Genomic DNA, 14,867 nt, shown 5'->3' on the forward strand with positions numbered 1-14,867 from the left:
ACATTAATCTGGCCTATTGATAAGCTGAGCCCTAATTCTATATTGTCAACAGTGTGAAGATCTACAGCACAGAGGTCATTTGGCTGATGGTATTTGTACCAATCAATAAAATGCTTTCCAGTGTTATCCAACCTTTCAGCTCTTGGTGAGCAACTTTCTAGGATGCATATCTCAGTTGCATATCTCAGTACTTTTCACTTGTAGTTGAAGGTTTCTACTTCTATCACTCTTTAGTTTGTGCATTACAGGCACCCATCATCACCTGTGTAATAAAAATTCCTCAATTCCAGTCCCTCCACCATTTACTTTAGATGTATGGTCTGATTATTGAGCTTTCTGCTAATAGAGTTCTTTGAAATCAACTGTATTGAGGCCTCTTATAATTTTATGCGTTCAAATTAAATCTGCATCATTTTCTCTGTCCAAAGGCAATGAATCCGTTATGTAGACTGCCTGTTGTGATGAGGCCTAGAATAGCTTGAAAGTATGCACAGAAATGAAAACTGTTTATTAACTGTCCCTTCAGTAGAAGGAATTGTCCCATTTGTTGTGCAGCAGGTGGTAGACGAGCAACAGCCTGTCTTGTGTACCATAGATCGCAAAGACAAGTCTACTGTCTCAGGGAAGAGTTTGAAGCTGTGGTGATGGTTGCAAACAAATGTTGTTTGTTGTTGTGCCTAAATCAATTTCTTCATCAATTTGTCTTCCTTTTGTAAGTTGTGCAGCACTATGGCACCCTTGATAAATCTTCATTTGTTTAGAATGGTAGAACAAAAATATTGGACTAAAGCTGGAAAATTAATTAAGCAAGCATTCAGAAAAATGTAATTGTATTCCAGTTTTTTTGCATTCTTCTGTACTGTAATGTGCAACTAAGCATTCTTTGTTTCTTCAGTATACAACGGAAAATGCTATTGATTGGATAGAAGCATTTAAGACTTAAGTACCGTAACCTCCAAGGTGACAAACCAGGTTTTGAAAAATGGGGTTAGCAGAATAGCATTTTTCTTGGTGAACACTGACACAATAAAATTTATTTGCTGTAAATTTCGTTGCTATGAGACATTATTATGTTTTATGTAATCAAATAATTTTTGAGCTTCTGCCTGCTTCACTACTTCATCATCACATAAGGCAGTAAGTTTGACACCTGAGTTCTTGAATCTTCAAGCTCCTTTTGGTGACATTGTTTTATTGCTTGTCAGAATTTCTTGCTGTATTTTGTTAAATGTAATTCTAACTATTTAAAGGCAAAAATAACTTGTTTGTTATTGTTCTGAAGTATGTAGCAAAGATCCCTTTGTATGTCTTTACAGAGGAAAATTGGTTTTAGGTAATACATCAGAAAGGGCTAGAAGCCTATTCTGAAATAAGTAAACGTGGAATTTCTGAACTGTAAAATGCTTTTTTTTTTAATTTTGCAGGCTGGAGTCAAAGGGACATTAGGAAGATTAGTAGGAATATTTGAGGTAAGCTCCTGTTTTAAAGTGAACAGTTGATATTGTCCCAATAGACCATTATTTTAAATTATTTAATAAATATTCTATACTAGACTAGTAAATTTGATCTCGGCAATATTGCTCACAATAGACCAGAAGAAAACTGATCAGGGTTCAGAGAAAAATGGTAAAGGCGCAGGTAATTAAAAGTAGCCAGTTCATAATCAAACATTTCCCTCATACACTCGTTAGAATTTTACAGGGAGATCTCTAGATATTTATAAATTTCTAACAGGATTACACAGGGATAGATGCAGGAAGGATGTTCTCTGACCGGGATCCAGAACCAGGGGTCACAGTCTCAGGATAAAGGGTAAGCCTTTTAGGGCAGCAATGAGAATTCTTTTTCACCCAGACAGTGGTGAACCTGTGAAATTCTATGCCAAAAAGCAATTGATGCCAAAACACAATGTTTTCAAGAAGGAAATAGATATATTTGTCAGGGCTAAAGGGATCAAAGGATATGGCAAGAAAGTGGGAACTGGTACTGACTTGGATCATGTTGAATTGCAGAGCAGGCTTAAAGGACCAAATAGCTTACTCCTGCTCCTTTATCCCACGTTTCTCTGATATGGGAAATACACCACGCACTTCTGGATTAAACTGAAATGTGCACTAGCCATTTGAGATGGCAGGTTCATGATTTTTAGAATTGTTGGGCAAGTCACTGTCAAACCTTAACATGGTATATACAAGTTGAAAATGATATCAACTGTATCCACCTGGTGAAGGCGTCACAATTTACAATCCTCTGGAAGGAAAGTCTGTTGGTTAAAAATGCTGATTTAAAACACCTCTGAAAGAACATACACAGACCAGTATTAGATTGGGCATGTACTGTCTTTGTGGACATTCATATAGTAGAATTTTTGAAGGCTAATCCATGGAACAGATTAGATGGATAAAGTGAGTTGTGGAGAGACTGTGTAGTATAGTAACAGATTCAAGCTTCCCCACTTTGTCCCCAGGACAATTCCTTTTTTCTGAAGGAACAATTGAATTTATTTAAAAGTAGAACTGAATCTAACACAAACAATGTTCCAAGAACAGCACAGGAATTCACAAGTAGCACTAAACATAGTCCAGGTTGTACCAATCTTCATATATAAAACAAAATGCATAGAATCGAAAAAGAGTATACGACAAAGGAAGGCCTTTCGGTCCATGGTATCGACAGTGTCTCTTTCAAAGAACAAACCCCTCCCAATCTTTGCCCATGTCTCTGTAATTTTGCTCTCTTTCAAATATTTATTCAGGTTGCCTTTGAAAAAAGCTACTGTGGAATCTGCATCCACCAACCTGTGCATCCAAATCCTAACCACTTGTTAACTTTTTTAAAATCCTCTTGTTACCTCTGCTTCTTTTGAAAAATAATTAAGGGACACAGAATTAAAGTATTAGTCCTCCAGCCACTGAAAACAGATTTTACTTTATTTCTCTAACTTCTTGATTTATTATAAATGCCTCCATCAAATCCCACTCATAGCCACCTATTCTCCAAGGAAAACTTCCAGGTTCTCTAGTTTTATTCCCACTGCTACAAATCCTGTAATGCTGCATCTGTTACAGCAACTCTCTTCTGTAGACACTTCAACGTTCAAGTCCTTTCTACTCTAGTTATAGGGTCAACAGTATTTTGTCATGTTTGACATAACATCCTGGCTTCAGTGTGCAGCATTTCTGTTGATAAAGCCTACAATCGTAAATGCTCCTCAGACTGTTTTAATAACCTGTCCAGCCGCCTTCAAAGATTTGGCCACAACTTGATGCAATTACTTTCTAGAAGTATCTTAAATTTGATCTTAAAATATGATACAGGATTTTTTACAACTGTGTGTGAGAAAGATGCATGAATACCAAGACTCAGCAATCATTTGGCATTCACTTCTTTATAGATCAAGTGTAAACATTTGGTTTGCATATTACAAAGAATTGAGGCTTTAACCCATCCCATCCCAACTCAAAAAATGAAAATCTTAGCTCTGAATGTAGGGATCATTCAAGATACAGAAACAAGAATATGTTTTAATTCTTAGTACTTTCAATGATTTTATTTCTACTAAGTAATAATAATCCTAGAAAACAGTCCAGAAACATTTTGGCTGTCATTACTTTTGTTATAAAGTTGAACCTGTTGATGTCCAGCAGGTAAATAGGTATGTAGAACAATGAACAGTTTCAGTTTCAAACAAATTGATACTGCCATAATTGTTGCAGAAATTGAATCTTTCAACATGATTGCCAATATTTAACATTGTTCTCTTGTATTTATTTTAGAATACATTATTTGCGTTTATTTATTTTATAATGAGGTACAAATAAATGCTTATCCAAAGTATAGATTGAGTTCATCGTTCAATTTATCATTTCTGCTTGTCCCTCATGATCTAGAAACACCAATCTATATAGAGATGACTATCGTCAGACATATGCTGTTCTAAAGGTTTCTTTCTCATTTAACTCAGGAAACATCAGAATTAATCAGGTCATTCTTGTACATGTGTCTTTTTTGGTTTAAATGGAAAAAACATCTTTAAAGCACATTTTTAGCCACGTAAGGTCCAACTTTAGAAACTTAATAAGGCTCAATAGATTAACCTTGGTCTTTCATTTTTAGGATAAATAATTCATTTCTGGCCAGCTTTTGTGTAAAATAATTTGTAAAATGTGCTAGAGATTGTCCATTGTCCACTGTCCACTGTGCAAGAACTCATAAAACCTTTAGACTTTAATTAGTGGTCTATTTTAGAGACTGCAGGTCTTCAGGAAAATCTGTGCAGTGATCACTGAGAGTGGATGTTTCATGATCAGATGCAGCTATGGCATATAAAGTGGGAACATGGCACTTCAGTGGTCAGCACTGCTTCCTGTCAGTGCCAGGGACCCAGGTTTGATTCCACCCTCTGGTTATTCTGTGGAGCTTGAACATTCTCCCTGTTTTCTGCACGTATTTCCTCCAGGTGCTCCAGTTTCCTCCCACAGTCCAAAGATGTACAGGTTAGGTAGATCAGCCATGCTAAATTGCCCATAGTATCCAGGGAAATGCAATCTAGGTGGATTAACCGTGGGAAATGCAGAGTTAGAGGGAGGGGGTGAATCTGGGAGGGATGCTCTTAGCAGGGTCAGTGTGGACTTGATGGGCTGAATGGCCTGTTTCCACACTAGCTTTTTTGCAATTCTGTTGGTCTTGCTATTTTAAAGCAAAGAAGAGGTGCCATTTCACTCAATAAAGAATTGCTGTAGCTGATCTGAAGAGAATCCTGATGCACAGGATGCCAAAAATGGGAAGTATACTAGTCTCCAGTATTAACCCCTCTCAAATTTAGTGAAGTAATTTTAAACATCGTGCTAATGTTTTATCACCTCCAGAACAGATAGTGGCAGGAACACAAAAGTAAAACCCAAGCTAAACATTCCAAGCTTAATTTTATTTTGTAGGAAATGTGTGTGAAATAAATATGAAATAACAAATTAAAAAGCCAGATCGGGAGGCTATCGAGTGAATGTTCTAATTGGTGGAAAAAAGGCTGAATGTTCAATTAAACCAAGTGTTTAGAAGTGCAATAGACACATCCATTTAGGAGAGAAAAGCAGATTATTAGAGATTACCATAAATAGTGTATGGGTGGAAAGCAACAAATGTTTAGTGTAGAACTCCTAATTACTACATCAGTTAATGTCTGCCTTGTGTTCTGTGGACACATTTTTGAAAAGTGGGGAGAAAATATTAGGTAAGTTACAAATCCTGTGCAACTTTTGGTTTCTCTAGAATAGGCCCACTTACACTGTGCTATGAGCAGTGAAAATAGTTAAAAATGGAGAAAGTGCAGTTAAATAGGTGTCTCCCATTGAATAGCTGTTGGAATTCCAGGCACGTGTATGTTAATAAGGAAATAAACAGTTGATGCATTTGGCAAATTTCTAAGAAAGAGTAATGATCTGGAAGTGATGAAGAAGTGAAGTGTTGCAAACCTTAAGCTTTCTCATTTTTTTAGAGTACAGATGACCGTTTCTGATTTTAAGTTGTGAATAAAGACATCAGTGTTAATTGCACGGATTCCATGTCAATTGAATGACCATTAGTTTCTATTTTGTGAATGTCTAGCATCTTGGGAATTGGGTTAATGTTTGCAAATGAAAGAAATATCTGTGGTGGGAATGTTGAAATTTATACTTCTCATCCTTTTGAATGTGTATATGTTTGTGTGAGCCAGTGCAGTCTCTAAAGAAAGTAGGTCATTCTTTGATATGGCCTGGGAAAGTTCAAAATGTCTAGCACCATTGCCATTGGGTTAAACGCAAGATTGCTGTAAAAGTATGAAAATTCTTTTTAAAGAAACAAAGATCTGTAGATGCTGGAAATCTAAAATCAAAAGAAAAATTGCTGGAGAAATTTCGCATGTCTGGCAGTATCTATAGAGAGAAAGCAGTATTGACATTTTGGGTCCAATTACCCTTTTTCAGAACTAATATATGCTGAAGAGGGGGAGGAGGAAGAGTAAAAGTAGAGTAGCAGAATTTCTTCAAGGTAGCTGTACCTGGAAGTGATGTGGCTGTGAGTTAAATACTAAACCCATCCTATTCCTATTCCCATTCCAGATGCCTTGTAATTGTACCAGCCTCCACCACTTCCCACTAGTTAGACTGCAGCTGGAAAACAGAACAGTTTTGAGTCCCTCATCTAAGAAAAGATTTACAGGCATTGAGAAGGCAGGTCAAAGAAGGTTCGGTGGGCTGATAGATGATATCATATGAGGAGAGCTTGGACAATAGTCATTGGAGTATAGAAGATTGAAGCAACCTTAGTGAAACATAAAAGATTTATTCAAGGAGTTGGTTATGCAAAAAGCTCACATTACGGAGCGGAAGAGCTGGAGGTCTTAGAAAACATGAAGGCGGATAAATCTCCGGGATCTGATCAAAGAGACCTTGGAGTGCAAGGTCATCGCTTCTTGAAAGTGGAGTCACAGGTAGATAGGATAGTGAAGAAGGCGTTTGGTATGCTTTCTTTTATTGGCCAGAGTATTGAGTACAGGAGTTACCTTGGAACATTTCAACCCCAGGGCATCGATGTGGACTTCAACAGTTTCCTCCTTTCCCCTTTCTCCACCTCACCCAAGTTCCAAACTTCCAGCTCAGCAGTGTCCCCATGACTTGTCCTACCTGCCTATCATCTTTTCCACCTATCCACTCCACCTTCCCCCCCCCCCCCCCCCCCCCGACCGATCACCTTCATCCCCTCCCCTACTCACTTATTGTACTCTAAGCTACTTTCTCCCCACCTCCACCTTCCTCTCATTTATCTCTCCGCCCTTCAGGCACTCTGCCTGTATTCCTGATGAAAGGCTTTTGCCCAAAACGTCGATTTTACTGCTCCTCGGATGCTGCCTGAACTGCTGTGCTTTTCCAGTACCACTCTAATCTAGTCTACAGGAGTTGGGAGGTCATGTTGCAGCTGTATCAGACATAGGTTAGGCCACTTTTGGAATATTGTGTGCAGTTTTGGTCTCCTTCCCATCGGAAAGATGTTGTGAAACTTGAAAGGGTTCAGAAAAGATTTACAAGGATGTTGCCAAGGTTGGAGGATTTGAGCCATGGGAAGAGGCTGAACAGGCTGGGACTGTTTTCCCTGGAGCGCCAGAGGCTGAGGGGTGACCGTATAGAGGCTTACAAAGTTATGAGGGGCATGGATAGGATAAATAGGCAAAGTCTTTTCCCTGGGGTCGGGGAGTCCAGAACTAAAGGTTTAGGGTGAGAGGGGAAAGATATAAAAGGGAGCTAAGGGGCAACTTTTTCACGCAGAGGGTGGTATGTGTATGGAATGAGCTGCCAGAGGAAGTGGTGAAGGCTGGTACAATTGCAACATTGAAAAGGCATTTGGATGGGTATATGAATAGAAAGGGTTTGGAGGGATATGGGCCGGGTGCTGGCAGGTGGGCCTAGATTGGGTTGGGATATCTGATCGGCATGGACGGTTTGGACCAAAGGGTCTGTTTCCATGCTGTACATCCATATGATTCTATGACCCTAAGTGTATCCCAGGACATTGTGTGAAGTTAGGGAGGAAATTGCAAGTCCTTTAGCAGACTTATTTGTATCATCTATAACCACGGTGAAGTGCTAGAGGACTGGAGGGTGGCTAATTTAAGGAAGCTTGAGAATTATAGGCCTGTGAGTCTGACATCAGTGGTGAGTAGCTTTAGGAGGTCATTCTGAAGGACAGCATTTACATGCATTTGGGGTTGTAAGGAATGCTTAGGGATAGTCAGCATAGTTTTGTGCAAAGGAAATAGAATCTCTCAAACTTAAAAGATTGAATTTTTTGAGGAAGTAACCAAAATGACTGAGCACAGAGTGGGAGCTGCTGTTTACTTTGACTTTAGTAAAGCCTTTGATAAGCGAGTTTTGAGAAGATTTGTAGCTCATGTTGAGGTTCTGAATATGGGTTTGCTCACTGAGCTGGAAAGTTCATGTTTAGACGTTTTGTCACTATACTAGGTTAAATCTTTAGTGAGCCTCTGGGTGAAACATTGCTGATGATTCCTGCTTGCTATTTATATTTTTTGGGGATTTTTTGGGTTGGTGATGTTATTTCCTGTTCTTTTTCTCAGGGGGTGGTAAATTGGGTCCAAGTGTTTGTCGAATAGAGTTCCAGTTGGAATGCCATGCTTCTAGCCATGATGGAATGCCATCACCACAGGAAATTACATCACCAACCCAAAGAAACCCAAGCATATAAATAGAAAGCAGGAATTGTCAGCAATGCTTCACCTGGAGGCTCACTGAAGATGTTACATAGTATGGTGATGAAACGTCTCAGCATGAACCTTCCAGCTCAGTGAGTAAACCACATCCAGAGCCTTTGAAAAGGTTCCGCATGGTAGATTAATTAGTAAAGTTAGATCACATGGGATTCAGGATAAGCTTGCCAATTGCATACGAAAATTGGCGTTACAGTAGGAAACAGAGGGTGATGATGGAGGGTTGTTTTTCAAACTGGAGGCCTGTGACTAGTGGTGTTCCACAGGGATCAGTACTGGGTCCACTTTTGCTATTCATATACATAATTTGGATGAGAGTTAAGTTTGTGGACAACACCAAAAAATGGTAGTATAGTGGACTGTAAGTTATCTAACATTACAAAGAGATCTTGATCAATTAGGTCATTAGTTTAAGGAGTGACAGATGGAGTTTACTTTGGATAAATACATAAGGTATTGCATTTTGGTGAAATGAACAAGGTTGAGATTATAAGCAGGACTTATACGTGTAATAGTAGAGCCCTGGGTGGGTGGTGTGGGACAGAGAGACCTAGGGGTTCAGATGCTTAATTCTTTCAAATTTGCCCCTCAGGTAGACAGGATGGTTAAGGCATTTAGCACATTTACTCAAAAAGTCTGAACAGTGAAGGCAAATGAGATGAGGCATAAAAGGATGTACATAATGTTTGTGAGGCCTCTTCTGGAGTACTGTATGCAGTTCTGGTCACCTTGTTATAGGAATGATATTATTAAACTGGAGTGGGTTTAGAAAAGATTTACCAGGATGTTTCCCCGAATGGAAGGTTTGAAATGTTAAAATATGACAGATAGGCAGGGACCTTTTCTTCACTGGAGCATAGGAGGTTGAGGGGTGACCTTAAAATCATGAGGGGCATGGATAAGATGAACAGCAAAGTTCTTTTTTCTAGTGTGGGGGAGTTCAAAATTATGGAGCATATTTTTAAGATGAGAGGAGAAAGATTTGAAAAGGACATGTGGGGAAACTTTTCTTCAGAGTGGTTAGTGTGTGGTATCGACTGCCAGAAGCAGTGTTGGATGGAGGTAGTTACAACATATAAAAGACATTTGACTAAGTAAATGAATAGGAAAGGTTTAGCGAGAAATGGGCCCCCTCAAACAGGTGGAACTAATTTAGTTTGGAAACATGGTCTGTGTTGACTAGTTGGACTTTGGACTGAAGGGTCTGCTTCCTTGCTATATGACTCCATGACAGATAGATATGGAGAGATTGTTTCCCTTTATGAGAGGATCTGTGACCAGAAGCCATAATCTTTAATATAAGGAGTAGCACAGAGGTGGGGAAGAATTTGTTTTCTCTGGAAATCTTTACCACAGAGGGTGGTTGAGGCTGGGTATTTTTTAAGGCTGGGAGACAGATTTAATCAGTATGGGAATCAAGGGTTAATGGGGAAAAGGCAAGAAATTGGAGTTAGTTATCAAATCAACCAGGGTCTCACTGAATGGCAGAGCACACTGATTGGATTGAATGGCGTAATTCTCTTAAGTCTTATGGTCATGTGCTTAGATTTTGAGTTTATAACTCCACAACATTTTAAGACCGTAAATTCCAAACTCCTACCAGTGTCTGAATTGAGTGGAAAATTCTCAATTCTACTCTTCGCTTTCTGTGTCATAGATTGAATTTATGTTCCCTGCTTATATTAATTGTAATTGAAATTGGTATCCACCAATTTCATTGTGTAGGGTAGCATAGATTAAAATCTCAGTTAATCTGGGGAAATATTGAAATCATGGAGATAAATCTAAAAATTAGAATGAAAGAGAAGCAGATTGTCTTCAAAAGCAAAGAAAGATATCCTGGGTGTTGAAATCCATGTTGATGGTATCATGGTAGCCCACAAATCCACCAACATACAACTTGAAAGATCCTTTACAGACAACAAGCAACACTAATGTCATTCAAAAACTACCTTGCAAGAACTGTAACAAACCCTACATTGGACAAACAGGCAGAAAACTAGCCACCAGGATACATGAACATCAACTAGCCACAAAAAGACATGACCCACTCTCACTAGTATCCTCACATACGGATGAGAAAGAACACCATTTCAACTGGGACAACAAATCCATCCTAGGACAAGCCAAACACAGACATGCATGAGAATTCCTCAAAGCATGGCATTCCAACCAGAACTCTATCAACAAACACATTGACTTGGATCCTATTTATCACAGCCTAAGTAAATTAACAGGAAATGACATCATAGGAAATGGTGTCACCACCGGAAATGGCGTCACCAACCCAAGGAAACTCAAACATATAAATAGAAAGCGGGCTACACCACCAGTGCTTCATCCAGAGGCTCACTGAAGATGTTACCGAGTAACGAAACGTCTGAAAACAAATCTTCCAGCTCAGCAAGCAAACCTTCATCCAGTGTTGATGGCAATCTGAAAGCCAGTAGAGTGGGAGCAAAGCTGAGAGCTTCAGATGTGGAATGAGATGATGTGAGTAGAGGCACAGGAAAATATGTTGCACTTTGAATTCAATACAAAAAGAACGCCGAAGTAAATAGAGGACATTTTCCAGAAGCGTTAATGAAAATTAATGGTAAATGAAATGCAGTTGGTGACAGAGATAAAAATCTTTCCAGAAAGATAGCTGGGGCGAAAGATAATACAAACAATTGTGGTTATCTATGTATTAAAATGTGTACCTGGGAAAGTCCATTGACAATGATAGCCAATAGAATTGGGAGGAACTATCCAAATAGTTCAAGCAAAAGCAAGAAATGGGTGAAAGACCAAAACATAGACTTTTCTGATAAACTAATGTTCAATGCTATTGTAATATGCAAATCAGCCAGCAAACTGTAACAAAGAATTGTGGGGCTGATTTTGTGCTGCTCCACAATTTGCAAAACGTTTCTCACCCTTAACCTTTTCAATAATGATTAATCAACTTTTCCATAGGAAATGAACGTTTGAAAATGTAGAGGTTTATTCCTTCGTATGGCAAATTGAAGGAGGTGTTTACTCTATGACTCCACATTTGATCAACTCCACCTTCTATAGTAGTTGTTCATTCATTTTAAAAGTGAAAAGTTACAATTTCCTTGGCTTAAATTCTATATGTCTTATAATTAGTGCATGCTATTTGTAAAGTTATAATAAGACGGTATTGTTTTTCAGAATCGAGACAGGAAGCATAGAACATATGTATATGTTCTGGTAATAACAGAGGTGTTAGAAGACTGGGAAGATTCCGTTAATATTGGTAAGATTAAACTTTGTTTATTATCTGTACGATTCCTTGTCTATTTAGGACAGGAACTAAAATTCATCCATTAATTTTGTATTGCATTGATTCTGTAGCATTACCCAAAGACTCAGTTGTATATAGAGTGTGTGTGTGTGTGTGTGTGTGTGTGTGTGTGTGTGTGTGTGTGTGTGTGTGTGTGTGTGTGTATTGTATGTATGTGTATATATATATATATATAGACTGGGATTGCTTTTGTATCACTTGGACTAGATTACCAACTGAACATAAACTAGGTTTGTATGTGCAGTTGTTAAGTTCTGCATTTTTACTGTGTGCCTCATGATCGTTATGGTTTTACGGATCTGTATAGTTCAGATCAAGGATGGCCAGAATAATTGGATCTCCGTGCCCCTCTCAATATTGTTTAGATTATTATAGGAGGTATCTCTGCCTCATAGAGCACAAAAAAAATCTCTTAAGCATACCTATGGAGCCAGTCTTGTTACCATGTTGTTCCAATGTTTGTCTTTCAGTTTTTCCCATTCTCCTCATCCATATAAACATAACTTAAATGGGCAACCTAAATGCAAGAGACAGTGAAGTCAACTTGTGACAAACTTTCTAGTCTTGTACCTAGTCTTGTACCTGTTTTTCTTAGCAGCTATGGTCCCCTTTATTACTCAAGTTCAGAGCCATAGCAACTTCACTTGAATGAAGGTTGATTTGTGTTTTGTGTTAACACATTTTTCAGTTTATTTTTATTTTTCTTTGTGTTCCAGTTAATCATATTTAGATATGAAGTTTTGTACTTGACTAATTTAATAGAGTTCAAAGGGATTTGTCTACTTGAAGTTTCCAGGTCTCAGACATTACATGTATTGTGTACTACAGATCTGTTGAGCCATTTTAATCCTTCAAAGTTATGCTTAAGAAATGTTTGTGTTAATTTGAACATATGCTACAGCATCTATGCACATGCACACCCCTGGATTGGGAAGATGGGGGAAGAGACAAAGTACTCAGTCATCTATGTTTCATCTTTCTCATTTTATTTAGGGAGAAAAAGGGAATGGTTTAAAATAGATGATGCCATTAAAGTTCTTCAGTGTCATAAACCTGTACAGGCGTCGTATTTTGAAACCTTCAAACAAGGCTATTTGGCAAATAACGGAACTCCTGTTGTTGCAACATTATCTGAAGAAAAGGCCTCCACATATGCCAATCAGAGTTCAGTATCGAGTATTAGATGACTGAGAGGAGCTCCACAGTAATTGTCTTATCATACATCGAGTCCCAAAGGCATGGACTTGAAACATGTTCAGTGAAAGAATGTTTGATCTAGTTTGCTTCTATACATTGTACATGTATAAATAAATTTTGCATGAAGATCTGCGCAATGTTGATAACGATACTTTATATTGTGATGTAAAATATAGTGCTGAAGATCAAAGCCATAACTAGTAAGTTTTTTTTGTTAGATATTGTATATTTTTGATAGGATTGTGAAATTAAGGTACCAGTGTTACATCCAGTTGTCCCCAAGGTATTATCCTATAGAATTGCTAATTGTGAGGTGACTTGGATTTCAACCTAGGGATATTGTTTGGGTGCCAAATGGGTATCGATTTTAGTTCTCTGCAACTTTTTATATATAGCTTTTGTAAATTTTTTTTGCCAGCTTTATCACCTGCACAACTGCTGTTTACGTTTTTAAAAAGATGGAAGCAATGGAACTATTGATCACTGACCTGATGTTTTTGGAATAACATTCGTGACACAAATTTCATCACAGTACTTTTGCTAGCTTGTACAAAAACTGCTGAATAAGGCCTTTAAAGCATTTTACATGATGTAAGACAAGTTCAAGCCATGCATATTGGGTCTTACTGTCTGTGGAGCTTTGGATTTTATTCAGTTTATCAATACACTTTTGTGTCTTGGCTTAATTTTTCCTAATCTCCACTATACTCCCTATTCCATCCTACACTGGAGTTAAAGGATGTTCTTTGCAGGCAATTCAAGGTCTTAACAGAGCTGAGAATTTAGTGTTTTGAATTTTCTGATTGTGTTTTTGTTCTTGCAATTTAAAAATGACACTGTATACTATTTAAGCACTCCAACTGCATAACCTGTTTTTTTTTTAAATTCCAATTTTGGATGAGTAAAATGTGGAACAAGAATTACCAGTACATTACACTTGCTTCTTTTTAAAAAATATTTCTTTTTTTTTTTACTGAGACAAAAATATAACGCTGTTTCTTTTGAAATGAGTGCTGTTGATCATCAGTATAATTTCAGCCTATTTAATTGATTTAGTTTTATTTTTAATCAATACAGAAATCTCAGATCACCATAGAATATTGTTCTCAAATCTTGTACAGTCTGCGAGCTAACAACAGATTGTACCTCATAATCTCAGTGGAGAAAGAAATATTGCTGGAGATAAAACCCTTTTCTCAATAGAGAGATTCGTTTATTTTTTTGAAATTCGTCACAACCAGACAGATATCCCTTTATCTAGTTCAGTCAGTTTAAAAGTAGTGTAAATAAATGTTGACTAGTGTAGTACTGTGGAAGACTAACATCATTGTACAAATTATTTTTTGCAACTTTCCCAATCTCATTTTTTAAGATGTTTGAAAATTTGAAAGTCTAGAACAATTGCTGTGCACAGGTGAAGAAGACTTGAATCCCTGGCTCAGTTGAGAGGGTTTAAAGCAAACTGGAGCAACGTCAGAAAACTAAGTTTCCACTAAAGCATTGCCCTATTCTGTAGTGATATTTAAAAATGACAGCTATTATTTAGTTGTTTACTCGCACTCTAGCAGATTTTCAGGTATGTACTTATGTGACAAATGAAGTTTCAGTCAATGTAAAGTTGAGAACTCAATCTTAAAGCTGCATTGTAATTCTGAAGATCAGATATGAAAATCTTATGCAGAAGCAAAGCCAATGGAATCTGTCGATTATGACCACTTAATGCTTTCAACTTTTATCTGCAATTAATGCACTGTGTATACATGCCATTTTTGGTGCTTTCCTGTGTAAAGCCTTAGACGGAAGGGATAATTGCTAGATTTTACAATGGTCAATATTGTTAGGGATATAAGACAATTATCCTGTCCTTCACATTTTAATACAACCTTTATACAACAATTGAAGAGATTCAGTCACTGGAGGAAGTATCTTATTTTCCCTGACTTGAGTGTAATGCAAACAAGGCAAGAGATTGAAGATTGTAATAAACCTGTGCCAACAAATAAAAACTCACCAGTATTTCAGAAACCAAGTGCTGTTTTTTTTCTTTGTCATATTATTTATGAAGTGCAATCGTATTATTATAATTTAGATAGGGGATGT

The 14,867-nt window shown here is 37.7% G+C and overlaps 1 protein-coding gene across 1 annotated transcript in view; it reads left to right on the plus strand.

Moving 5' to 3' along the window:
• Positions 1 to 14,792, plus strand: part of LOC140467277 (diphosphoinositol polyphosphate phosphohydrolase 1) — a 78,960-nt gene extending 64,168 nt beyond the window's left edge. Inside the window, exons 3-5 of the mRNA XM_072563530.1 lie at positions 1,425 to 1,469; positions 11,438 to 11,522; positions 12,564 to 14,792. Coding sequence (XP_072419631.1) covers positions 1,425 to 1,469; positions 11,438 to 11,522; positions 12,564 to 12,757 — 324 coding nt within the window. The 3' untranslated portion in view covers positions 12,758 to 14,792. The remainder of the gene's footprint in view (positions 1 to 1,424; positions 1,470 to 11,437; positions 11,523 to 12,563) is intronic.
• Positions 14,793 to 14,867: the final 75 nt, after the last annotated feature.

Source organism: Chiloscyllium punctatum, chromosome 45 (assembly GCF_047496795.1).
Source record: "Chiloscyllium punctatum isolate Juve2018m chromosome 45, sChiPun1.3, whole genome shotgun sequence".
Lineage (NCBI taxonomy): Eukaryota > Metazoa > Chordata > Chondrichthyes > Orectolobiformes > Hemiscylliidae > Chiloscyllium > Chiloscyllium punctatum.